The sequence below is a fragment of the Coccinella septempunctata genome, chromosome 1 (genome assembly GCF_907165205.1).
Source record: "Coccinella septempunctata chromosome 1, icCocSept1.1, whole genome shotgun sequence".
Lineage (NCBI taxonomy): Eukaryota > Metazoa > Arthropoda > Insecta > Coleoptera > Coccinellidae > Coccinella > Coccinella septempunctata.
Window position 1 is genome coordinate 58,779,057 of NC_058189.1, and position 25,304 is coordinate 58,804,360.

Sequence of the window (25,304 nt, forward strand, 5' to 3'; positions counted from 1 at the left end):
TCTACTGATCGAGGTACTGGGGTGCGTTATTACACTGGTGACAGCGGTGGGATTTAAGTTGATTTTTCTGGGGTAGAATACCAAAATTGTTTTATTTGAGAAGTTTATTTTTAAAGTTTTAGTTGTTTCTGGAGTGAGTCGAGATAAAATCCAATAATTCAATCGGAGCCATTGTAGAAGTATTGAGAGAATTTTATTTTAAGAATTTTTGGGGTTTATTAAGGGTTGATTGATGGATTTACTTGCGATTATATCAATGAATTTGAGGACTTTCGGATGAAGGAACTCTGAGTTATTTCTATTGCCAAGAATAGTTTCATTTTGCGTCGATTTTTGTTTGTTTCAAGAGAATAATCTAGTTATGTTGTGAAAAGTGATAAGTAGAGTCGGGAACAGAAATTTTTGTTTTCGTTCAAGTCTAGCTGCCGTGATATTAGAGAAAGTTGAGTAGAGTTGGATAAAAGTTCGTTAGTTACTCTTCGTTGTAGTGGATCAGAATTTTATTTTAAAATCGGATAAGTTATCAAGTTCTAATCGGGAGATAGTTGGAAAATTTTATTCGTGAAGAACGTTGGTGTTCAATAATTTGTGGAAGATTTAATTAATTGATTGATGGAAACGTTAAGAAAAATTGATAAAGTAGTTGATCAGTATTGAAGATTTGAGTTTAATTTTTCGCGATAATTTTATTGTTTTGAGGTTGCATTCTTGGCTGATGGTGAAAGATATTTTTTTTTCTTTTATTGTTTTCAGGTGAATCATTTTTTTTGAAGTGTATATTACTGTGTGTTTTGAAATTTTTGATTTTGCAGGAATTTGATGGTTTTGAAGTGAATAATTTTTAAAATTTTTTTTTGTTGTTGAGTATCAATTACGTAAGATTTTGAACGCAAAGTTGTGTGCGCGGATTTATTGAATTTAGACGTGTAGTTTATCGAAAAATTTTAGAAGAAAAGTCGTCAATCAAGTTATAATTCTTTGGCGTGTTTAATAATTCATTTTGTGGTTATCGGTGACTAGTCGAATGATCGGTAATTTTGTTAAAAAAAGTGGGTTTGAGAATTAGTTAGTTTCATTCAAATTTTTTTTTTTCTTGTGAATTTAAGATCAATTTAGAAAAAGCAGATAAGAAAAAAATTGAGACGTTTTTAATGCTGTTTTATTAGAATTTGAACACGGTTTTAAGGGTGAAATCATTTGAATTATTTTTTTTATCAATTTGGAGGCTAAAATAATTTTGAATTGCGGTCATTTGAATTTAATTGTTTCAATTAAGGGAAATTTTGAATTTTGGTAATTTCAAGTTAAGTGTTTTGATCAAGTGAACGTCAGAATATTTCGGAATTTTAAGTCAGTTGGATATAATTTTTGGATCGGTTTGATTTACAGAATAATTCGGAAAGTTAGGACAAGATAGGGTTGCAGTTTTTTTTTTCAGGACATTGTTTATTGAATTTTATTTTGCTGTTGAGATATAATTATTTTTTCAGGGCGTTAATTATTTTTGGGATCACAGTTGCGTTCAGGATAATATATCTTTTTGGTGATATAATTTTTCTTTCAGGGCGTTTCCATATAAGGTTGATATAATTTGAATAGGGAGAGTATTTGGCGTTTATAGTTTGATTAATTCTATCGTGTGTGCGCAGCGTATTTTGGGAGTTTTTTTTTTGAATAGGAATACTTGATTCAGACTTTGAAATATCGTGAATCTGATATAATTGTTTTGTTTTCCTCGTCTAATTTGCGGAGATTACAGACAGTTTTCGGATTTAATTGTTATTGAGGTTGTTCACAAAGTTTTGAAAATGTTGCCGGCGGCTAGTGCTAGTGCTACCACCCCTGCGGTGGTTGAGAAAGATGTTATGAGATTTCCGTTTATGTATTCGTTGGGGATGATTGCGACAACCCTTGATAGTTTTTCGGGAAAAGACGCGAAGCGGTACTTCGACAAATTAGAGCTGAGATCGAAATTGGACGGATGGAGTGAGGAAGAAACCCTTACTCTATTGAAATTAAAACTGACAGGCGCGGCGTACGAATATTTTCAGTCTGATGAGGCGTATGATAAATTGAAATACTCGGAATTGAAACAGCGGCTAATTTTAAAATTTACCCCATCAAAATTGCCAGGGGAGAGTCAGTGGAATTTAAGTCGTTGTTTCCAGCGACATGATGAAGATGTTTCATCATTTTGTACTAGGCTGCGGATTATAGGCGCGGAATTACTCCGGGAAGATTTGGGCGGAGCATCGCTAGACGAACAAGCGGGAATCAAAAAGAAAAATAAAGAGTTGATATTAAATCAGTTTAAAACAGGGTTGCGCAAAGACTTGATGAAAGATATGGGGGTAGCTTTATTAAGAGAAGAAAACCTAGATTTAGAAAAAGCGGAAGGACTGGTCAAATTACAAGAGACCGCAACAAGGATGATACAAGGAAGGACATCAAATATGAGGGTATCGGCGGTAGATGCAACGGAGGGATGTCAACATTGCGGGAAAAAGGGGCACGACTCGAAGGATGAAAGGGGGAATATTAGAAAATTTGCAGAGACAAAGAAGAATACAGCGCAATGTTATTCTTGTGGTAGACCGGGTCATTTTGCGAGAGAGTGTAGGAATAATAACAGATCAGGGCAAAGGACGCAGGGAGGTTGTTATAGTTGCGGACAAAAGGGTCATTGGGCTAGGGATTGCCCAAGACAAAATCGTCAGGGACGAGAGAATTTTTCGAAAAATAGAATACGGAGAACTACACCCCCTGGAGGAGGGGGTGAAGCAAATATGGCCTGGGGTCAACGTGAAAGCAAGGAGATAGGAAGAAATGCTGATCAGGAAGGGGGGCGAAGTACGGGAGCTATTCCTAAACGATCGCCTCCATTTTCGAGGGGGTCTCAGTCGAAGAGACAAGAAGATTTAAACGGGGAGGGCCAAAATCCACCTGCCGGGATAGTGGCCGGAAATTTCTAAAAGGGCAGGTTTATTCGGGGATGCCAGGGGGGCATGTATATAAGGGGGAAAGTAAGAATCGTTCGGTAATGGTGATCCCGGAAGTGAATTCCGGAGGGTTATTTGATGCACCTCACATGATTAAATTAAACATAAATGGAAGGACGAGGCGTTGTTTGGTAGATACAGGAGCCGCGGTGACTCTTGTAAATAGGAGTATAATTCCAGAAGATGGAATAAATAGAGAGGAGGTCGACTACCGGTTGACGAGTGTAACAGGTCATAGTTTACGTACCTGGGGTACGGCCAATATTTTGGTGGGACCTGTAGGAGGAAAGTTAGGTACAACTTGGACGGTTATCTTGTGTGATGACTCTATGTTAGGGAACGTCCAAGTTATTTTAGGGAGAGATTTTCTCAGTGCAAATGAGGCACTTATTAGTTATGAAGGGGAGCCGTCCGTTATGATGTGGGGTAGGAGATTCGAATTTTTGAATAAAAGGGATATAGAAGGCGAATTATGTGCGGAAGATGAAGATAGTAAGGGATTTACCGGAACGATTCAAGTCAACGGAAACTTCAGGGAAGTTGTTCGTAGGAAAACCGGATTTGAGAGGAACGCAGGGAAAACTGTACTGGAGGATAAGTCGTACGCGGAAGATGGTGTCAAAAGTGACACAAATGGGGAACGGTTAAGGGAACCGAAGGACAATGTGGAAATTAGGGCACAGTTTAAGGAGTCCGGTACGCAGACGGAGAATTTCGAAGGTATAAAGCCAAAGGTGAAATTATTTAAGGATGCCAGTGTCCAAGTGGGAGTTAAGGGTAAAACGGAAAATGAACAGAATAACAAGGGAATCGTTGACGGAATTGATAGGACAGTCGGTACAGGAACAGGTGGTTGGGTCCTGCCAGCTAGTTCCGCGGTAGGACTTGCGGAAGGAATTCAAAAGGATTTAGGAATTCGTAATGAAAAATTCAAGGGGAGACCCGAACAGGACTTGGAAATAATACTTCCAAATAAAAATATTAGGAATTTTGGAAATGGACCGAGAAATACGGAAATGGCTGGGAATAACACTGGGTACCAACGTGAAAAGTGGTCAGGGAATAGGGAACGCGTGCCAAGGACGGTCGCGACGGAGGAATGCCAGTTGGCAGAATCGAATATGGGAATAATCGATAACGTAGAGCAGATGATCGACGTAGATCAGGGGCGTAACTGGGAAACTGATGTTTGCCATGAACAAAGGAGTTGCATGGAAGGAACTGGGAAGGAAATTCGGAAGAATTTAAAAAGTAGTACCGGTTATACTAGGAAGAAACAGAGAGATGAGGATGATAACAGGGAACAAGGAAAAAGGTGCAAAGAGAAGTTTACTGAAATAGTAGTGGATACGAACGAAGTGGAGTATCAAGAGGAAAATAGACCCAGGGGGTCGAAATCAAGTAAACGAGTATCATGGGACGTCAATACAGAGGAAGATCAGATGATGGAATTTAGGGTAGGAGACTTGGTATATTTCAAGGAGGTATCTGAAAAATTGGGAAAGAAATGGTTAGGGCCATACAGGATCAAGGAAGTGTTTGATTCGGTAACCTGTAGGATACGAAAATGTGGGGGATGGGAGAGCAGAATTGTTCGAGTAAACAGGCTGAAGCCTTATGTCGCAAAGGTTCGGAAAAAGCGCCCTGACAAACATTTGTCAGGAAGAGAGGAAAGATTTGAGGATTTTAGTGAGACAGATTCGGAAATAGGGAAACCTCGGAGGTTTCATCCGATAATGGTTCCACAGGGGTATGGGAGACATACACGGAATTCAGACACGGGATTAGAGAGCAATGATGAGGAGGAGGTAATGGAGAACGATCAAGAGGAAGCAGAAAGGGTGGTAAGGAGGTCTACCAGGATTAGGCGTCCCCCAGATAGATGGAGCCCAACCTAATCAGATAGGAGATCAGGGTAGCGGCAGGAAAATCTGTAGGATTGACCTGTCAGGAGAAGTGAATCGACTCCTGCCCTTTCGCAGATTCCAGGGGCTCTCACTGACCCGGAGAGTCACAACCTGAAAAGGGTCTTCTTCTTCTTTTTCCTGGGTAGTGGCAGGACATTTTGGCTGATAGTCCTGAAAAAGGAATAATCGACCTTTCCCATTCCACAGATTATAAGTAGAATAACAAGGAGGTCCGGTAATAATGACTTATAGTAAGGGAAATGAATGGTATAAAGATGGGTTTCTTTAGTTTTTTTGGGTCAGATGAGCGCCAGGGTCATAACGAATTAATCTCCCGAGAAACCCTTGATCATTATATAGCAGTCGGTTCATTTTCGTTTAGATTGAAATCGTTGAAGTTAAAGGTTGTTTGCTGTATTAAATATGAGAAGTTTTGAAAGAGACACTGTAGAGTTGAAGTATTTTGAGTTAAGCTGGACCTAGAGTCATTATAAGGTGATAGATTTCCTAGAAGAAATTTCATAGTCGGTTGTGTTAGGAGCTTCATGTTGGAAGTTAGGTTAACAAAAAGGGGTCAATTGTGATTTGCTGATGGATGATTTTAAATATCATCAATAAAGAATATCGGAAGTAGATGAAATGAGAAAGAAATAATCCTTGTCGGAAAAGGATTATGAAGAAGCGTTGTGGTCACCCTTTGATGTGAGCACAACGTCCTGCATGCTATTTCATAAGATTTGAGTTTTATTTAGGTATATGATAGGTCATTTTATGATTATTGTTTTCTCCATGATTAAATTGCATGCTCATGGGAGATGAATTGTTTTTGTATGATTTTTGCATGTGTTTTTTTCGTTGTTCTTGTATTTAGTCGATAAGTTGGTTTTGGCCAATCAATATCCAACAGAAGGTATCTTTGAAAGACAATCCATGGCAGATTTTCAACCAGAAGGAAGATATAATCATCAGGTCATCATCAGTGGGATAACCTCTGAATGGTGATTAACCTTAGTTACCAGGTGGCGACGGCGATAGTATACTATAGTGCGGAAAACCGGATATTGCGGCTATTTCATCAGAAATGTTAGAATCTTCATGAACTCGAAAAGTTGTGCGCCAAAGAATTAGAAAGTTTGGAAATTTTGCGTAAGAATGAGAGACATTCAACTCAATATGTGGACTTGTGTGTACGGTGGTATTCTGAACTGATCAAGTGCGGTTTATGGAACAATGTCGGTCCGTATACAAGGCACGAAATTCATCATCCAGAGGTAGACGTAATCGTCATCAGTGGAACGACGATGGTTCAGCTTAAAAAGGTTTTTCGAGAGATGCGAGTGGAAGGCAACCAGAAGAGAATTAGATTAGAGACGGCGGGACATAGACTGTCCACTACATATTTTGACGATAAAGAAGGAATAGGATAAGCTCACCAAACTGCTATTAATCAAATGCATCACTCAGTAAAGAATGTTTTCAACTTAAGGGAGACGAATAACGACGAGAAAGTGCGAGCAAAATCCAACGTCGAAAATACGCTACCAAAAACAAATCGAGCCATATCCAGGGTTACACCCAATTTTACCAATAGTGATACCACACTGGACTGAGAGACATAGCCGGTAAACGATGCGCCGAATAATGTGCCGCGTCAACAAGGTCGAACTGAGTTTGTGTTTTCGTAACCGAGATGATCATACGATATGGACATTAGCACGGGTTGAACAGTGGCGTTCCATGTAAAGAAACTTTTTCCACCTGAGGTAACTTTTGGTTTTTCACCTGAAGAGTTATTCCACATGATTCCGAGGATGTCTATGGTTGTGTGAGAATGTTCGCGATAGTGAGAAAGAATTCCGAAAATTGAACCTAAGGAACTCCATGTTGGAGATTGTGAAGTGATTAAGGAAAAGATGAGGGTAGAAACTGTTTTGATGACCATTGTCCGGAGAATGTACTATTTAGGTTTAGTTTGTTCATGTTTGATTTTTTTGTTATTTTATGTTCATAGAGCTTAAAAAGATGATGTGTGATTTAAAGGACTACTACACAAGTAGAGTTGTTAGAGCATTTGTAGGTTAAGTAATAAGGAAGAAACCGTAGCTTGTGAGAAAAATTTGTTTGTGAAACTTAAGTTTGTGAATGTTAGTTTTAGGAAAGAGTAAGATGATGGACTTTGGACGAATGTATGATGATTTAGGAAAAGTTGTGGCATCCAATGCCAAAACTTTTTAAAAGGGGGGAGTATTGTAATAAATCGGAATAAGAAACTCGAATTAATTTAGGATAATTGAAACGAGGTATCGCTGGAACATTCATACATTGTTGCAGCCGAGCTGCAGAGGCGTTTTTAGTTGGACATACGATACTTCGAGGCACTTGAGATCAGACATTATTAAGTCGCGGTAATTTAAATAATGACCAGCTCGATAAGAGTTGAAAGAGTTAGTGTCACTCAGTCAGAAATTCTGCAGATATTGATACAATGTACGTTTTCGGAGAGCAACCGGCGATCGCCGGCCTATGTAATTGATTCCAATATCCGGTGATAAGGACTTCAGAACGGGTGAAAACGGTCAGTCATGTAGATTAAGAAAGATTTATTAGTCTGGAGACCCTGAGAGGAAAACAGTTCTCAGAATTCGAAGTAGCCGAAATTTTCTTGTAACCACCCAGCTTGGGAACACTGATTTTTTCAACTCAGCAAGAATGATCGTCCAATGATTTCGATTTTGGGACGTTTTGGTACCACCCATAGGGTGGGAGAGAAAGACCGGGGAAAAATTACATCGGAAAAAGTTAGTCAGTCGGTCCGAGGAGCGTGATCAAAAATAATACCCCTTAGAGTCGGTCCGAGGAGCGTGATCAAAAATAATACCCCTTAGAGTCGGTCCGGGGAGCGTGATCAAAAATAATACCCCTTTAAGTCGGTCCGGGGAGCGTGATCAAAAATAATACCCCTTTAAGTCGGTCCGGGGACGTGATCTGAAAAATATCGAAAATATACCCCTTCGAGTCGGTACGGATAAGTAGAGAAATTATAAGTCATTGTAGAGTCAGTCATTAAAGATAGAGAAAAGGGACTTAGAATAATTAGGTTTTCACGAAGTAAGAGAAAAGTCTAGGTAGATCACGGAATAGAATCAGAGACTCGGTCGGCTCATAGATATTTGGAAAAGTTCAGTGTAGAGAAAAGTCCAGTCCTTTGTTTTTGTTGATTTTGTTCAAGTAGAACCGGAATATCAGGAATTTGGTAGTTGAAGAAATTTGGAAATAATTGGAAGTTAAAGTCAGCTTATCGGAAAATTAGCAAAGTAGCATTCGAGGAGTGATCGTCTATTTTGATTCGTAGTACGACCAGATATAAAATTGTGTTGAAATTTTGGATAGGAAATTTTAAAACGAAAAACGTTTGCGACGGAAAAGTGCGGGAAGTTCGGTTGAGTGTAAAGAATTCGCCGATAAGTGCGGGTAAGGTCTGGTGTCGAAAAGTTTTCATCGGCAGCGTCAGACAACAGCAGTCGCAGAAAAGGTAGAAAGTTCCAATTTTTATTCGTCCAGAGTCTTGAAAGCTCCTCTGAAATTCATTGATAAAGTATTGATTTATTATTGAGCGCTAAGTTGGGAAGTTGAAATTTAACCCAAGATTTTGGTTATGAAACTATGTTTTATTGTTTTACGCTTATTTGCATGTGTTTAAGAAATTGAAGATTCTTGTTGGTCGTTTTGGACCGAGTGCGTATTTGTAAGAGAAGTTTTAATTTTATTTTCCAATAGATTTAATTGTTAAAGTTTTTCATGAGTTTCATTTAAACATCTCCCCAGAAATAATAATATTCAACTTCAAGACCTGTCCTTCGTGCGACGGGCCGGATCCTCATTATTTTTCCCCTTTCGAGGGCCTTCAATTTTTGTGTATTTAACATCTAAAAATAATCACCCCATGATCAGTGGAAAGCCGCTCTTCTACTGATCGAGGTACTGGGGTGCGTTATTACAGTTGTATTCAGCCAAAATTACCCAATTTCAGGGATACTTTTTAATTTTTGAACATCAAATTACTCGAAAACGGCTCATCAGACAAGAAAATATGGAACTTTTATTTTTGAAAACGTTCAAATATTCATTAAATAGCGTCCAACTTAGTTTCAAGAGTTGGGTTCTTCGAATTTTTGATATTTTTATGGTACGTAATGGTCACAATGAGGAAACTGAAATACGTGCTCGAAAAAAATTCATCAAATGAATGAAAAACTATGTTCCGAATTTCATTTCATTCTATGAAACCGTTTGTGAGATAGAACTAAAAATAACATTTTTTTTATGGTTTTCCAACAGCCTGTATCCTTCAAACCGAGTCGATTCGGAAAAAATGATAAAGGAAAAAAATGTTTCATTTAGACTCACCCTGTATATGATTAAATTCCAGACATTCGTATTCAAACCCTGGATGAATTATCATATAATCCCCACATACTGCATGCTCATTCTCTGCTCCAGTTCCATCTTTCCGTAAAATTACAGATCACAATTCACCTTGCTGGACGATATAATGAGCGCTAAGGACAAACAGCAGGAAGCGATTCTGATCGACTCGAACCGCTTGACAGAGACAAGCCAGCAGGTCCCTCTGTACATATGTCCACCTCCTCCCCTCGAAGATACATCCCCATCTGAGGAAACAAGCCTTCTTTTGCATTCCACGATGACTGTGCCGAACACCACAGCAACCATCACTTCAGGAAATTCAATTTGCAAGCGTCCCCGTCCATCCTCGTAGCATTCAAAGGTGAGTTATCTGGCACCGCTTCTAGAGGATCTTGGCCGATTTTGAACCGTTATTGAATATCCGTTAAAAAAAATTAATTCACTATTTCCTGATATACTCTGGTAATGTCCACGTAAAGAAGTATTATTTTCTTTCAACTAAACTCTAAAGTTAAGGGAAATAACTTTGTCAATGGGCTTTTGCTTTTCCAATTGTTTTTTTAACTGAGAAAATAGGTATTGAATTTTAAAATCTATAAAACTTGATGATTTCTTTTTTTTTTCGATGATTTCCTATCCTCACATCGGCGATTTGATTTTCCATATACTCCAAAAATTCGATATCTGTAAATAAAAAATCATGAATAACTGAAAACTATTCAATGGAGTAAGTTTAGTTTTTCTTGAACCTCCCCACAGTAATAATGTTCCTAGCGCTATGGAAAATCATGGGACGCCTTGGAGTACCCGAAAAATTCTTAGCATTGTGCAAAAGCCTTCATACCAACAACACCGCTAGAATACAGCATAATGGCTCTACAACCGACCATTTCTTAACCAACTCTGGAATAAAACAAGGCTGTGTGTTAGCGCCTTTACTGTTCAATATTTTCGTCGAAGCTGTCTCGATAATTGATGACATGAGTATGCTTGTAAGAGGTGTTGGAATAAGATTCAGATTTGATGTTGGCCTGTAATCTGAAGCGCCTCAGAGCAAAAACCCGTACAACGTTTATCACGGAACTTCAATATGCAGACTGCGCACTTATCGCTAGCAGCTCAGAGGATCTACAGATAATGTTGAATACCTATAAACATATATACGAAGCTTTAGGCCTTAGACAAAAATCCTGGTAAGTCTGCCAGATAGCCTTCAAACTTATATCAGCCTGGAGAATGAAACTCTAGAACAGGTCAAGCAGTTCAAATACTTTTGAAGCTTCATAAATACTGGGGTTAACCTAGACACGGAAATACACAACCGTATCAATTCGGCATCACGGGCATTCTGAAAGCTAAATGATAGAGTATTTCAAAATCACGACCTCAATCTGAAACAAAAGACAGCTGTTTACAAAGCAATAGTCTTCCAAACGCTTCTTTACGGAAGCGAAAGCTGGACGCCCTACAGTCGACATATTAAACAGCTTGAACAAACGCAACAACGTCATCTAAGACAGATAATGCACATCAGATGGTTCCACAAAGTTTCGAATGCAGAAGTCTTGCAACGCGCGAGTTGTACAACAATTGAGACTCAAGTAACGAGGGCCCGACTCAGATAGAGCGGCCACATTCTGAGGATGCAAGACACAAGACTCCCCAAAATAGCTCTGTATGGCAAATTCACAGAGGGAGCCCGGAAACCAGGAGGCCAGTATAAGCGGTTTAAGGATATACTACATCAATCCCTAAAATCAGTTAATGCCAATCATAACTGGGAACAACTAGCGTTGGACAGGTCACAGTGGAGGTCTTTGGTACACAGTTATAATGGAGACTCGTGAAGCATACAGCGGCGGCCAGATCTGGTTGGTGATTATCCATGCCCGGAGTGTGGAAGGATCTGTAGGTCACGGTTGGGTCTCTTCAGTCACAGGAGGGCACACAGTCGCAATTAGCCCTAAGAAATTATAAGTCTGTTCGCACCTTTATTTTTTTTTGTCTTTTTGTAGATTTATTCCCGGTAACGGGATACAACAATGATAAATGGATGAATGAATGTTCCTTGTCAATTTCCTATGAATGTCCCATTTAATTCTTCAGTCAAAACCGATTAATTTATAAAAAAATCATAATTACTTATCTGATGAGCTATTCTCTTCTACTTTCAGATCATAGTGTCATATTCTCGTTCAGTGGCAGATAATGATGCTATGAGGCACAATCATCATTCTGAAAGCCAGCACAAAGTGTGGAACCTTATGGAAATATTCGGCACAAAATTCATACATTTATTCGGAAGTCGTTAAAATTAATTCCAATGCATATTGAAGTGCTTCGTTGTTATAAAATCTGTTGCTTTTGTTATGAGACGTAATTGTTGAATTCTTATAACTGTTTTCAATTGAACACGCTATCGCAAGTTGTGTGAACTGCTACAAACAGTGATAGTGAAGACGTTTTTCTCCGCAAAATGAGAAATTAGTGTGTTTTTAGTAATCAGGATCGTCAGAGATGCGAATGGTCTGCAATACTGAATGGTTGTGTTTTATGAAGATTCAAGAAAGAGCAGGAAAAATAGTCAATAAATTTAGCAATACACCACTACAGCTTTAGGATATTCAAACTGTGTTTATGATAATGAAAATAGGGGCTTACATCATCAGCAATCCCCATTTCAAGTAAAAAATTATCGACAATTATCGATATTTTCTTACTCGCTCCAATATACACATTAACTAGTCGAATGGGACAAATAGAGGTTTATATCTAAAAATTGAGCCATCCCATATGTTGGGGTTTCGGAGGTTATCTAACATAATAATTGGAAATGTTCTGCTTCGGTACATACTAAAAAACTCATAAATAATACAAAGTTGAGGTACAATATACACATTTAATTATGAAGATACTGATGATTGAGCCCCTTTTAATTTTGAGTACCTTATTATTGTTCACTTTCAATAACCATCCGCGTTCATTGAATGCTCTAAATTCGGAAACTTTTTTATATTATATGAATCATGGCAAATTTCATTCAAAGTTTGAACTCTTAATAAAAAACGAAATTTCATTCACCTATGTTGAGCGTCATTTAAATTTGCCTTTGACTAAAGCGCCTTCCTCAATTAACATTTTTTATCATTTTAAACTAAATGAGGCGAAAACGACAAAAAAATATTTATGAAAAATTAATAATGTAATTTTCACAACCAAAAATTAATTTCTCAAATGTATAGATATGAATATGAACTTGAAAATGTATAGTTGAATACTATACCTACCGAAAATAATAGATGAATTCGGCCTCTAGAGTCCTAGTATATATAGTATTACAATTGTTTCCAAAATTCCAAAAAAGATATATTGCTTGCAATATACTGATACCAAATTTTTCAGCATGTTATTTTGTCCTAAAGCAGTAGTACATATTATTCAGATGTTTATACATATAATATATATATTTATACTTTAAAGGTGTTGTATATAGAAATTGCCGACTGGTATAGCTTATTTTCGTCTGTGATTAAAATTAATTTTAGGCAACGTTTCAATATATGTAAATACATAAATTGTTAAAGGTCACATGGAATAAATTTTTTCAGGCTATTATAGATTAAGTAGAGTTCACATTTGTAGCTTTGATATAGTCAAACAGAGTGATTTTTGATTTTTGAAAGCGTAACAATTTACAAAACCATATAGTTCCTTTTTTGAATACAATCTCATTTTTTGGAATACTTACTATTATGTGCTTTCTCGTTACAATTTGACAGTATGGTTTAATGGAAGACGATAGATAATGTTCATAGTCAAACTAGAGATATATATTTTTTTTTCGAAAAAAGTCATTTTAAAAATTAATGATCATTTTAATTATAACAAACAAGTGCATCCTATTGAGAAGAAAATAATACTTATGAAAAACTATACAACTACATAAAAAAATGTTCCTGCAATATTCCAGATATTTTGTGGTTTTCATATAAAAACTGGATTTTTAGTTGGCCGCAAATTTTCTCTATTATAACATTGAGTATTAGGATTGATATATACCTACTCAACGATTATAATGGAAAACCCCATAATGTCTATTATCCATTATTCTTCCTACAAGATATATCTTCTTTTCTTATCAGAGACAGTTGATGGAACTACACCAGCTGAACGTATTTACTGCTCGAATGGTTAATCAAAAAACAAAATTTTCAACAATCATTTTTGCAGTATATTATATTAATTCAACATAACAATTTTTTTCGTGCAGGGATTCAACAACCTCTTTCTTATATTGCACAAAAAACTCGTTTTCAGCTGTCTATTCCGCATCCTTTAAAATATGAGCTTGTTTTATCTTAGTATAGATGAGATATGATCTTGAAGTGTTCATTTATTGAGAAACAAATTTCATTGAATTGTTTTGTATTAATTTTATCCCCATCAAACAGAACTTCCTAATTAATTGGATACTTAGTGAATGTAAGCGCTAATATTTCAATATTATGAATTCAAAGAAGAAACATTTGCATATACCCTATCCGCATCCCCTCCTAAATTGAATTTAACGTAACGCTCAAAACATTTCGAATAAAAGAGAAAAAATTCATCGAAACGTTTTTTTCAACAATAACTAGTAATCTACTTTATTGGTTTCAATTTGTTGTCTGCTCTGAAATGATTTCTATAATAGAAGATAAAATACGCCAATTCGAAATACATCAGAGAAATTATTTTAGTACCGAGTTAAACATGTCTCTTGCAAATTCTTGAAAAAGTTTGTGATATTAAGCAAACAAGAATCATGTTTTTAGTTGTTTCTTTGATCGGAAAAACTATTATCGATACTCATATGTCCTTCAAAATTAAGAAAAATTGTTTCAACATATTGTTCCAAATTTTATAAAATTTTTCGTATAAAATTCAAAAAATTAATAAATATGAATAACAATCTGTCGGCTTTTAGACAATCGCTTTTCACCTTTTCAGACTACAAATCCATAAGTCGATGTAAGGCATATGCTATTTTTTTTAGGTATAAGTATATTTTTCAGGAATTTTCATAGTATAAGTACCCTGCATAGACATATCATGTAAATGTTTGTTAAATAAAATTATTGTTCTGAAAATCAAAACCAATTTTTTTAATAACACCATCAATACTCAAGAGTTGTATCCAAAGTACTGGTCTGAATTGAAAAGATTCATTGAAAGAAAACTCGGTTGATAATCTCGAATAATTTATTCAAAAGAATAAATTTTATTTACAATAAAATATCATATATTATTACAACTGCATATATGTAGGTGAGCAGAAATGAATAAAATCCTCAATTCAAATTGCACTTCTATCTAAAAATATATTACAAGAAAAATTATTACGAAAACATATAGAGCATTAATTTATTAAACTTTTTTATATGGTGGTATTATTCCCATTGTTTCTTTATCATCTCATACTCAACGTCATCTAAGAAGGGTTTATCAATGTTTTGAATCATATTTTCCCCGCAGTAAAGACATTCTGAAGCTATTATATTATCTATTTCGGCCCTGCACATTTCCAAATTTGACAAACCCGACGAACCCATGCTGATATTATCCACTCTTGTTAAGCTAATCAGTCTTTTGTCTAACTCTGCCAATTTATTTTTCTTACCTGAACCTAAAAAATTCATAATATTTATGCCTTTTCATAGCGCCAATAGATAAAATTGTTCAAAATATTGAATGGAATTCAACTTTGATATTCCTTTATTCACCAAGATTTCCCCTGTTTCTTTAATATTTCTTACTCACCTAATAAAGGTTCCAACTCCTCCCTCAAGCAGTCTGAATGGAACTTATGATGACATGGAAAAATGTAGAACGGCCGGATCAAGATCATAATATTGCATATATCACAAACATCGTTACTATTAACATATGTACACCTATTTCTGAAGTTTTGAATGTCTTCCCTGACTGTTTCCGCAGATTTTGTTGCTTCCTCCATCTCCTCCTTCAAATCTTGAATGTGCTGGTTATACTCCTACAAAATTCAGTTTGAGTCTTCTGAAACCTATACAAGAAAATCAGCTCACTTACTTTCAATGAATTGCAAATAGCTTCTTTGAAATGTTCGATAGTGACAAAGTCAGAGAAGAATGGAAGAATGTCTTCGATTCTTATAAGATCGCATTGTTTCAAGAATTCCATGGCCTTCTGGATGTCATTCTTTCCAGCAACAACATACTGAGCTAAAAAGGTACGGATCTCAGCAAAAAAGGAAAATAATAAAATGAGTAATAAAAGAATATTTATGTCTGTGAAGTTGGCTTATCAAAACTTTTCGAGAAAGAAAAACGAGAGTATTGGGCAAACTTTTCACTACATTTTCGATTTTCCAGAAAATTGGAGGGACTTACACAAAATTAGAACAGCACAAATTGTTACATGATCTATTTCGGGTATTGAAACCCAAATCTTCAAAAGTTGGTGGGCCGGCCCAGTTCATACATTTTGTGGAATATCTTGACAGCTGTATGAACGGAAGAAAAAATTTAACAGCACAAAGCAGCACAACAACAACAAAAATATCGAAAACGAAAAGTAGGGTGTCAACTTCACATGCATAGAATATTTGAGCTCTGGTGAAAAATACGAGATTTCCATACCAATTTTCAGCCAAAGTTTCTTCCTAAGTTCTGTATCCTCTTCAGGCGGTTTATTAGCAATTTCCTTCGCAAGATCTAAATTTATTTCTAGCGCAAGATCAACGGCTGATTCCCACAAGCCTAAAAGGCATGAGAGATGCACACATGCTTTTATTAGGTTTCTTTCTTGACACAATCTGAGTGCGAAATGTACATCGAAATTGATCTACAAAAGGATGTCCAAAAACATTTTCTTGTTAAGTATTCACATACATACTTACCATACCAAGTTCATTTCCCTGAGAATCTAAGTAATCCAATAATTTGCTTGGATCGTATTTGGCATAAAGTGAAAGCAGCAAATTGTGCAGCGATTTATTTGAATTTTTCTGTTTGTCGGTCACAAATTCCAAGTATTTGATGACCTCTTTGGAATGATGCTCTCCCTCGCAGCTGACTAGAGCGGGTAACAGTCGCACAGGTGACAATTTTTTTCCATTCTCAATCAGAGCCTTGACCATATGCTTGGGTACTTCTTGAATTAAAATAGGTGTAAACTGATAATACAGTTCGTAATTACTCTGACTTTTGAGAACTTCCAACGCTTCATAGAAGCTACTCTCGTATATGTTTTGTCTGACCAACTGAAAAAAAATTAAATTTGGTTTGTCGAGATATCACCCTCTGACTTTTCACTTAAGAACGCACCTGTTCGAAATCCTTATTAACAATAGTTAATTTCATCGAATTAGCTTTATCTCCATGACTAGCCATGAGGTCGTAAATGGTCGATTTGTTATTTTTCACACATTTGCTAACTTCTGAAAGAGCCAGGAAAGTTTCAAACTCTTTTTGAACATCTAAATAAGCGTCTGTGTCTTCTTGACCACCTAACCTTTTTTCTTCTAATTTGTCGAGATAAAGTTCCACCAACCATATAACTATCATGGTAATCTGTGTCTGATCTTGTGGTTTCAGATTATCCAACTTTCGTCTTAGAAATATTTTCAGGGCGTCTTGTTGTTCAGCTTGGATGTACTTCAAGCATATCTCTTCAAAACTGGACTCGGCTTCTGCATATATTTGAGCACTAAGCTCGTAATTCTTTTTGTCAAAAAGCATATCAGCTTCTTTTATGAGTACCTGATTGTAGGAGACTTCGTTTCCCCTGGAATACTTTTTTGCTAACTCAAACTGTTGATTGTCAGCGAATATTTTCCATACGTTTCTCTCTTCTCTCGTAACTTTATATTGAAATACAGCTGTCTCACTGATGACCCAAATATCGCCTTGGATCAAAAAATATTGAAATCAATCTACTTTATATTCAGAGTGAGTGAAAAGTAACACACAATTCATACCTTTGATATTAAATATTTTATAGTCCTACAGGTCAATTATCACTTATCTAGAAAATAGCAAATATAGGTATGAATTTTATGTCCTTTTTACTTGCTGAACCAAAAAATATTGTAGATAAAAATGGAATATACAAGGCAAAGAAAAGTATTCATCAGAAATATTCAATTACTCTAAGAAGTTTACCTGTTCTCGAGTCCTTCACTATATTGACCAGTTTTCCAAATGCCTCGTTATAGTTGTCTTCATAAACAACCTCTTCATTTAATAGACAAACTCCTTTTACCATGTCAGCATAAGCAAGAAGAATGTGAAATTCTGTCACTACAATGGCGATTGGGAACTTTTGGCTAACTGAATAGTCCTCATATTTTGGCTTCGGGAATGATATAGTTTTCATATTTGATTTAATCGATGCGAGAGTTTCTGTAGAACTACATTCAAGCTGTAAACCACAAAAAAAATGACTCCATGCTTGAGAAGAAAAAAAAGTTCTACAACCTTTCCATAGGTTATTCCTTTTCCAGTCATCCAAGCAAAATAATTTGGGGTTGTTAAATTATCGGAATAGAATTTCAGTTTTGAATATCTGAGATTACTCTCCATCTCTATATAGGTTTCAGGCTCTGGTATGTTGAGGTACCTATTGAAGACCTGCTGCAAGGTAGGTTTTTCATCCTGTTCTCCCTTTCCAGAGAAATAATACAGTCTGGTTGCTGTAGCTGCAAAAATGATCAGTCTATTCGCTCCAGGTATCTCAAAGTATTCCAGTCCCATGATCGGAATATTTGTTCCTTTTCCAATGTCAAACACCTTGAAAATAATTTATTTGTTCAAATATTCCATCAACACAACGCTTACCTATGAGCATGTTGGCTATTCTGTAAGAACCCTATACCCATTACTAATACAACCATTTTGTCCAGTAGGGGTAGAAAATATAGCAAAAACATTTATAAAGTCTCAAATATTTCTAAACATCTAATAATACTAAAAGCCAATGAGCAAAAATATAGCAGGAGTCCCAAATAATCAGTTTATGTTAACTGAATTCTGATAATTTCAGAACCACATATGCTGAAAATACAAAAAAGGTAAATTCTGAAAATGATAGTGGATTACCTTCCCCATTCGTGTTCAATACCAAATAGTTATGGAAATTAAAAACCAAAAGCAACACATCAAAACATGGAAACATAAATTTCTAGAAGTCAAGGAAAAATGAAGCTCATGGTGTAATGTGAAATTTCAAAATATTCTACAAAATGATGACAAAAAATATAAAACGGACGATATAACAAAATGAATATAATGGAAGTGCTACTCAATTAGGCATAAAAGAATCTAAAAGAAATAACAAAAATATTCGAGTGGAGAAACTATGGAAAAGTAGAGCGAATAAACCACCATTCTTCATCAATTCAAAATCCTACGGAAGGTATGCATTACTTAGCGTCTACATAAATTAAGTGCTTAAAATACAAATGAATGGTATATCACACCAAACTGTTGTTGCCAAAAGCTACAAAAAAGATAAAATAGAAACTTACCAATCCCTCAACTTCTCTATTGCCATAGAGTGGAAGATAATTTGGAAGCTTGATACAAAAATTTTATGTTCAAAAGTAGATATCTCGAAATTTTTTGTTATATAAAATCATTCTATCAGAACAGATGATTGACCAAATCAAACTTTATTTGATATGCTTGAAAATTAAAAGTTTATTGAGTACACTTTTCTGTATACAAGGGAGACTTATTTACTCTGCACAATGAGCAGTTTGTACGAGAAAAAATAGTAAATATTAATAACAAAATAAGCATGAGATGAGACAAGCAAATGGACATTGAAAATTGTATATGTGTAAAATTGCATACCTGTCGCCAGTACTGCTCAATAGATGAAAATCCAGAAGTGAAAAATTTTTCACCATCAAGAACTATTTCAGTTTCGAAAATCAAACCTTTAGATGTACCTTTGAAAAACAGATTAATTGTAATGAGCTTAAAAAAAAAAATAGTTTCCGACATCTTACCTAATAAAATCGCACCAGTGGTGCTCTCCGATGTATTCAAATTATTCCAAGCAACTTCAGTGAACTCATGTCCCCGAAACTTTGTCGTAGCTCTCAATTTGTTTGTTTTTCTAGATAAGTAGAGTAATTCTGGACCAACTTCTTTGGATGTAGGTACCAAACTAATCAGTAAATGATTACCTGTAGGATCTAGGAATAAATTGCTCAATCGGCAATTAGTGAATTTACTCAGAGAAATTTCTGGAAGAGAAAGAACACCCAGTTAACACCCCCGAAATGTAAAAATTTTTTTAAACCTCACCATCTCTTGTATTCGGCGAATTTAAATGCATTCTAAAAATTGATCCATTTGATAAGGCTGCCACTAAATATCTATTTTCAAGAACTACATGTGTAACTTTATAAGATGGAGTGAAATCTTTTTTAATTTTACTGAATATCGGAATATCATCCGCTAAAGTCATGTTTATATAGTCTAAAGTGTTCTGAAATGAAACGATCAGAAAAGGAATATCGATTGGTTTGAAAAGTTCTTGCCATTTCTGCCATTATATTATTATTCTTGGATCTTATAGATGCCTGTTCAAACTGATCGAACATTGAAGTCATGATTTCTGATGATTTGATAAGAAGTATGAGTAAATTCAAAGACAAAGATTAGGTTTATATTGTTTGCTTCAAAGAAGATATCCTGATCACTTTTCAATGCAAACCATTATTTCCTATTTGTTTACAATTGTGACAGTCGCTGTCAGGCTGACAATTCAAAAACATATGACTTCTTTGGAGGTATGTTCCGCATATAAATAACTGTTAATGATGAACAGATTGACCCTTTGTTAAATTTCTTTTGAGAGTATTATGGGTGAATTGTATCAATTTTCTCAATGTTCCTATTATTTTCAGATTCCGAAGTACATGTTTTTATAATGTACCTTTCACCAACTCAATAAAACTTGAATTTACTATTTAAAGTGAGTACAACTCAAAGTTACTTTAGCCGTACATGATGCCAAATTGCAAATTTCAGAAACTAATATAAAAAGTTCAGATTCTTATTATCTCATACATTTCTGAAAATCAATATATCATTGGCAAAAACAAAGATCAGAATGTTGCCTTGGAAATTCTACAAATAAAATATCAATCTGCCGTTTGGCTTATCAAAATTTTCGTTGAATGTTTTTGGATGTTTATTTCATAAAATTCAAGTTACGACCCATCTTTGTTAAATTTTCGTATCGATCATAGTGAAAATGGGAGCTACTTGTTGTCCAGATCCATGCTCAAACCGCAAATCCTTGTTGGCGAAACTGAAAAACCTGGTTTGTCAAATCGATGACAAATGCTGCTCGCCTTGTGGACCATGCAGCCCCCCGTGCGTACCAACCCATATTCAAGGCCCCGTTATTGAAATTTATGATCCTTTACCGAAACCTTGCATCCCTATTTGCAGACCAACTTGTTCCCCGTGCGGACCGTGTGGACCGTGTGGACCTTGCGGACCTTGTGGACCTTGCAAGCCATCTTGCGGACCTTGTCCTCCTTGTGGAGGATGCTGCCCGGGCACATGTCCTCCTCCGAGTAATCCAGTGCCAGTTTGCTTCCCCTCCGGCTGTGGCTCGCTCACCGTTCCTCCAGTACTACCTATATGTACACCATGCAACCCCCCTTGTGTTCCAGTTTGCAATCCATGCCCGACAGAACAACCCTGCGTTCCATGCAACCCTCCCCAGATGATGGTATGTTATAGGAAACCGAAAAGATGCTTCCCATTGACCAGGTCAAAATCTGTTGAGTTGAGGGCTGGAATCCTTTACGTAGGTTGTGACTGTGAACGGCTGAATGGTCTACAAGACGATTGTCGAAGGGCGGAATGCCAAGGTGCTCCTCCGTGTCTGACGATGCCCAAGCCAACATGTGGACCTAGTGCTTACGCCTTCGGAAAGCATCTCGGCAAGAAATATGGTTGCGCACCTTGTGATCTTGAAGAATACCAGTGTTACCCAGCCTATATAAGATTACCTTCTGCTCCACCATGTGGTCCGTGTTCTCCTTGTGGTCCACCAGCAGGACCTTGTGGGACTTGTGGACCTTGTGGACCTTGCCCATCTCCTTGTGGACCTTGCCCATCTCCTTGTGCTCCTTGCCCTAAACCTTGTGGACCTTGTGGTCCATGTCCAAAGCCTTGTGGGCCCTGTGGACCTTGTGGACCCTGTGCTCCATGTATACCATGTTGTCCACCTCCTCCAGTGATTCCTTTGATAGCAGCTGCACCGTGCCCACCACCAATATGCCCTGCACCTCCACCACTCGTGCCTGTTGGAAAAATCGTACCAGTTTCCCGTTGTTTGCCCACTTGTCCAGTGCCACCCCCCGTGGCTTGCTGTCCACCTTGTTGCCCTCCTGTTGTACCCCCTGTGTGCTCGCCTTGCTGTTATCCACCCTGTTTTTCTCCACCGTGTTGTCCGACAGCATGCTGTTCACCTCCCGCTTGCGGTCCATGTCCGCCGATGAAGTGCTGTTGAAAACATCTTCAGTGTATTGTGGTGTAAAGCTTATTGTGATGTCTAACGATTGTATTGTTTCAGCTCTTTGTATTGTCTTATGTGAAAAAAATTAAACCTAGACGAGTTCTACCGAAATTTGTATGTTCTCCTTCAATTTGTCCGAACAAAAACTTTGTCTTATACTACCCTTTGTGATACCCAGATCTATAAGGTATTTTCATCTACAAAGAACAATAGTGGTATGTTTTATTTAAGTTTCAAGATGATATGTTCTTCTTTCAAGAGTATATAACTTCATCAAGGTGAACCAAAGCTACCTACTACCGCTTCTAATAATGCTGAGGGTGAGTGAAAACCAAGTAATATGTATTGTTTGTCTATTGAACTCATATGCTCGAAATCAGATTTTTTAACATAATTTCCTGAAGGAGCACCCTCCCAAATGAATTCAAATACTGCATATGATTTGAGGGTAGCATAGCAAGATTGCAAGATGTGTTCTGCATATGGCATATGCAACTGCGACTCATTGGCTTCACTATATAAGGAAAGCTTCCAAAGCAAAGGGTGAAGTAGAATGAAGCCGATTTTGTGCTTGACTTGACTACTTATTTTTTGATGTTCTATTCTATTATCTCTGGATATATTGCTCGACATTTTCGATTCACTTTGTATATTAATGATATGTATACCACAAGATTTTCAGTAATCAGTATGGCATGGCTGAAAAGCATAACGGTTTCGAATATATCTTATGCTAACTCGTTTTCAAACTTTCCTAGACAAATCTAAAATAATGCCAGGAAATATGCAATTCTACTACATACTAGAAAACGATTCATTCTGTATTCATGATCTCTTGACTAGATAAACCGGGAAATTATGCGATGATAACACAGTTTAGCAACAATATGAGGTACTTATGCGGAACTAAAAATGTATACCATGCACTCATTCCCCTCAAATTTTACGATCACTATTGCATCGCATTCCTATTCGTAGTTTGTTCCCAAGGACCGCCCAGAAACTACTAGAATCTATTCAATAAATTATAGTTGATAATGAAATAAACTTCCTCTACCGGATAAAGATCAGGGGAGGAGCATGGCCATGCTGGGGCGTAGGCAGGGTTGCCAGGTCTTTTAGTTGGGAATTTCTGAATCCAGGAAATTGAGGGTGATTTATTTCTAGTTTTCTAGATCCAGAGTCTCGAATTATTCAGGATTGATCTGAATGCGCTCGATCTTCTTAAAGGGCAAAATTCCATTTTTTGTATAAGATTTATAGGATATATTGATATCTAGTTAGCCTAGACCAGTTCCATGCATAAAAAAAATATTGCGTTACCATAGCAACGAACAATAACTCATTAGAAGTGTCAATGTGAAGTTTGAGGTCAAAAAAGTAAACCAGAGTTGAGCAATAAATTAAAAGAAAGAAGATATCCACCGAAATTGTGAAAATCGAAAAATTGGAGTATCGAGTCATCATCAAGTACCTGTATTTTGAAGGGTTAAGAGGTAAGCAGATTTACGAAGATATGCTTAATACCCTTGGTGATCAATGTCCTTCGTATGCGACCGTGAAAAATTGGACTGCAAGCTTCAAAAGAGGTAAATTTTCCATTGAAGATGATGACCGATCGGGAAGGCCTGTTTCAGTGTCAGTCCCCGAAAATATCGATGCAGTTCATGACATAATTTTATCAGACCGTCGAATTTGGCTAAAACGGATATCTGAAGCACTGAATATTTCATACGAACGCGTTCACCAAGTTCACGTCAATTTGGACATGAGAAAAATTGCTGCAAAATGGATCTCCAAGTGTTTGCATGTTGACCAAAAGCATGCAAGGGTAGAAGAATAGCGTTCGATCTGTGCTCAGTTTGAAAAAGATGTAGAATTCTTAAACCGAATTGTTACTATGGATGAGTCTTGTGTACATTTCTACGATTCAGAAACAAAGCAACAATCGATGGAATGGCGACACTCTGGTTATCCAAGACCCAAGAAGTTTAGTGTCCAAAAATCTGTTGGAAAAGTTCTTTCTTCAGTTTATTGGGATTGCCATGGGGTAATCATAATTGATTTATTGGATAAAGGCAGAGCAATAACCGGAGATTACTATTCGACATTACAGACCACTCTACGGGAAAAAATTAAAGAGAAAAGACGCGGAAAACTATCCAAAAGTGTTTTGTTTTTGCAGCACAATGCTCCTGCACACAAATCTCATGTTGCCATTCAAAAAATTCGTGATTTAGGGTTTGAATTACTAAAACACCCCCTTTATTCACCAGATTTGGCTCCATCCGACTATCATCTTTTTCCTCAACTGAAAAAAGTTCAAAAGGTCGTAAATTGTCTTCCAATGAGGAGGTTATAAAAGCAGTGGAGGTCTGGTTTGCAGAGCAAGAAGAAACATTTTTTTTGAAAGGTCTAGAGACGTTGCAGGTTCGCTGTAATAAATGTAGCCAATTAAGAGGAGAATATGTTGAGAAGTAAAATATTTTGACATTGAAAATTTGTTTGGTTCTATAGTAGGCTAAGAATTTTTCAATATATCCTCGTATAGACATCTGAAGTTTTTCAATATTTAAAAAAATACTTATTCATCTACAGTTACTATAATTATAGTACCGATATTAGTCAAAATTTTATGGAGATCGTACCACTAGAAAATGAAAAAAACCTTTATTTCAGAAACTACAGACCGAATAACTCTGAAATCTTGTGAGAACCAACGTTATTCTAGAGCCGAGTTGTTACCTAGTTTTCCTCTTAATCCGATGTGTATTTTTGAAAATAATGGCAAAATATTTTATTCCTTGGAAGCGAACAGCGTTGGGGTCGCTCAGTACCTGAATGGGTGACCTATGTATACGAAGAAGCGCTCAAAAGTTCCTTACTTCACGACAGAACTTCTAATTTTTTATGGTGATGTTATATTTTTGCATCTTACAAAATATCACATATTTTCGTTCGGTTTTTCCTGTATTTTGGTTGGGATCTCTACATTTGGCAACTCTGTTCCAAGAAGCGGAAGTATGGTTCACGAGTCCTGAATATACAGGGAGTGTTTCGCTTCACACGCAAACTAGCCATTGAAATTCGAGATGGCATCAGTTGGAAATTTTACGAATCCTTGCCTAAGATGTGTGACTCGATAATGGAATGATAAAAATATGATGAATTGTTGGAGAGTGATATTTTGGAAATCGGAGCCAGTCTGTGAGCAGGCCAGCTTGATTTATGGTAATACCTTGCAGGCGGGAATGCCAGGTTAATTTCGCTCGTTTCCGGTTGAGATTTTGTGTTTTCTCATTCGTTTTAGATCGATGTATTTGATAAAAAAGATATAAATCCCGCATGGAACATATATGTGAAAAAAATACTCCTGTTAAAGATTGTGCAATGAGTAGAATATTAG

General features: G+C 36.6%; 3 protein-coding genes across 7 annotated transcripts in view; 2 read left to right on the top strand and 1 right to left on the bottom strand.

Annotated features, from left to right (window-relative positions):
- LOC123323024 (potassium voltage-gated channel protein Shab) overlaps positions 1-14,469 on the top strand; it is a 167,066-nt gene extending 152,597 nt beyond the window's left edge. For all 5 annotated transcript variants that reach the window (XM_044911214.1, XM_044911212.1, XM_044911215.1 and 2 more), the window contains 2 exons: positions 9,431-9,695; positions 11,509-14,469. In XM_044911214.1, the coding sequence (XP_044767149.1) occupies positions 9,431-9,686 (256 nt within the window). In that variant the 3' untranslated portion in view covers positions 9,687-9,695; positions 11,509-14,469. The remainder of the gene's footprint in view (positions 1-9,430; positions 9,696-11,508) is intronic.
- Positions 14,470-14,561: 92 nt separating this feature from the next.
- LOC123317324 (vacuolar protein sorting-associated protein 18 homolog) lies at positions 14,562-20,112 on the bottom strand. The gene is made up of 12 exons (XM_044903800.1): positions 19,902-20,112; positions 19,666-19,849; positions 19,365-19,604; positions 19,207-19,304; positions 17,830-18,141; positions 17,515-17,773; positions 16,678-17,258; positions 16,251-16,613; positions 15,991-16,195; positions 15,422-15,573; positions 15,134-15,365; positions 14,562-14,999 (listed from the first exon to the last, which is right to left on the bottom strand). The coding sequence occupies exons 1-12, from the start codon at positions 19,971-19,973 to the stop codon at positions 14,764-14,766; spliced, it is 2,934 nt and encodes a 977-aa protein (XP_044759735.1). The 5' UTR covers positions 19,974-20,112; the 3' UTR covers positions 14,562-14,763.
- Positions 20,113-20,484: 372 nt separating this feature from the next.
- On the top strand, positions 20,485-22,009 carry LOC123313177 (keratin-associated protein 5-1-like). Its single transcript, XM_044897930.1, has 2 exons — positions 20,485-20,742; positions 20,821-22,009. The coding sequence occupies exons 1-2, from the start codon at positions 20,621-20,623 to the stop codon at positions 21,890-21,892; spliced, it is 1,194 nt and encodes a 397-aa protein (XP_044753865.1). The 5' UTR covers positions 20,485-20,620; the 3' UTR covers positions 21,893-22,009.
- Positions 22,010-25,304: the final 3,295 nt, after the last annotated feature.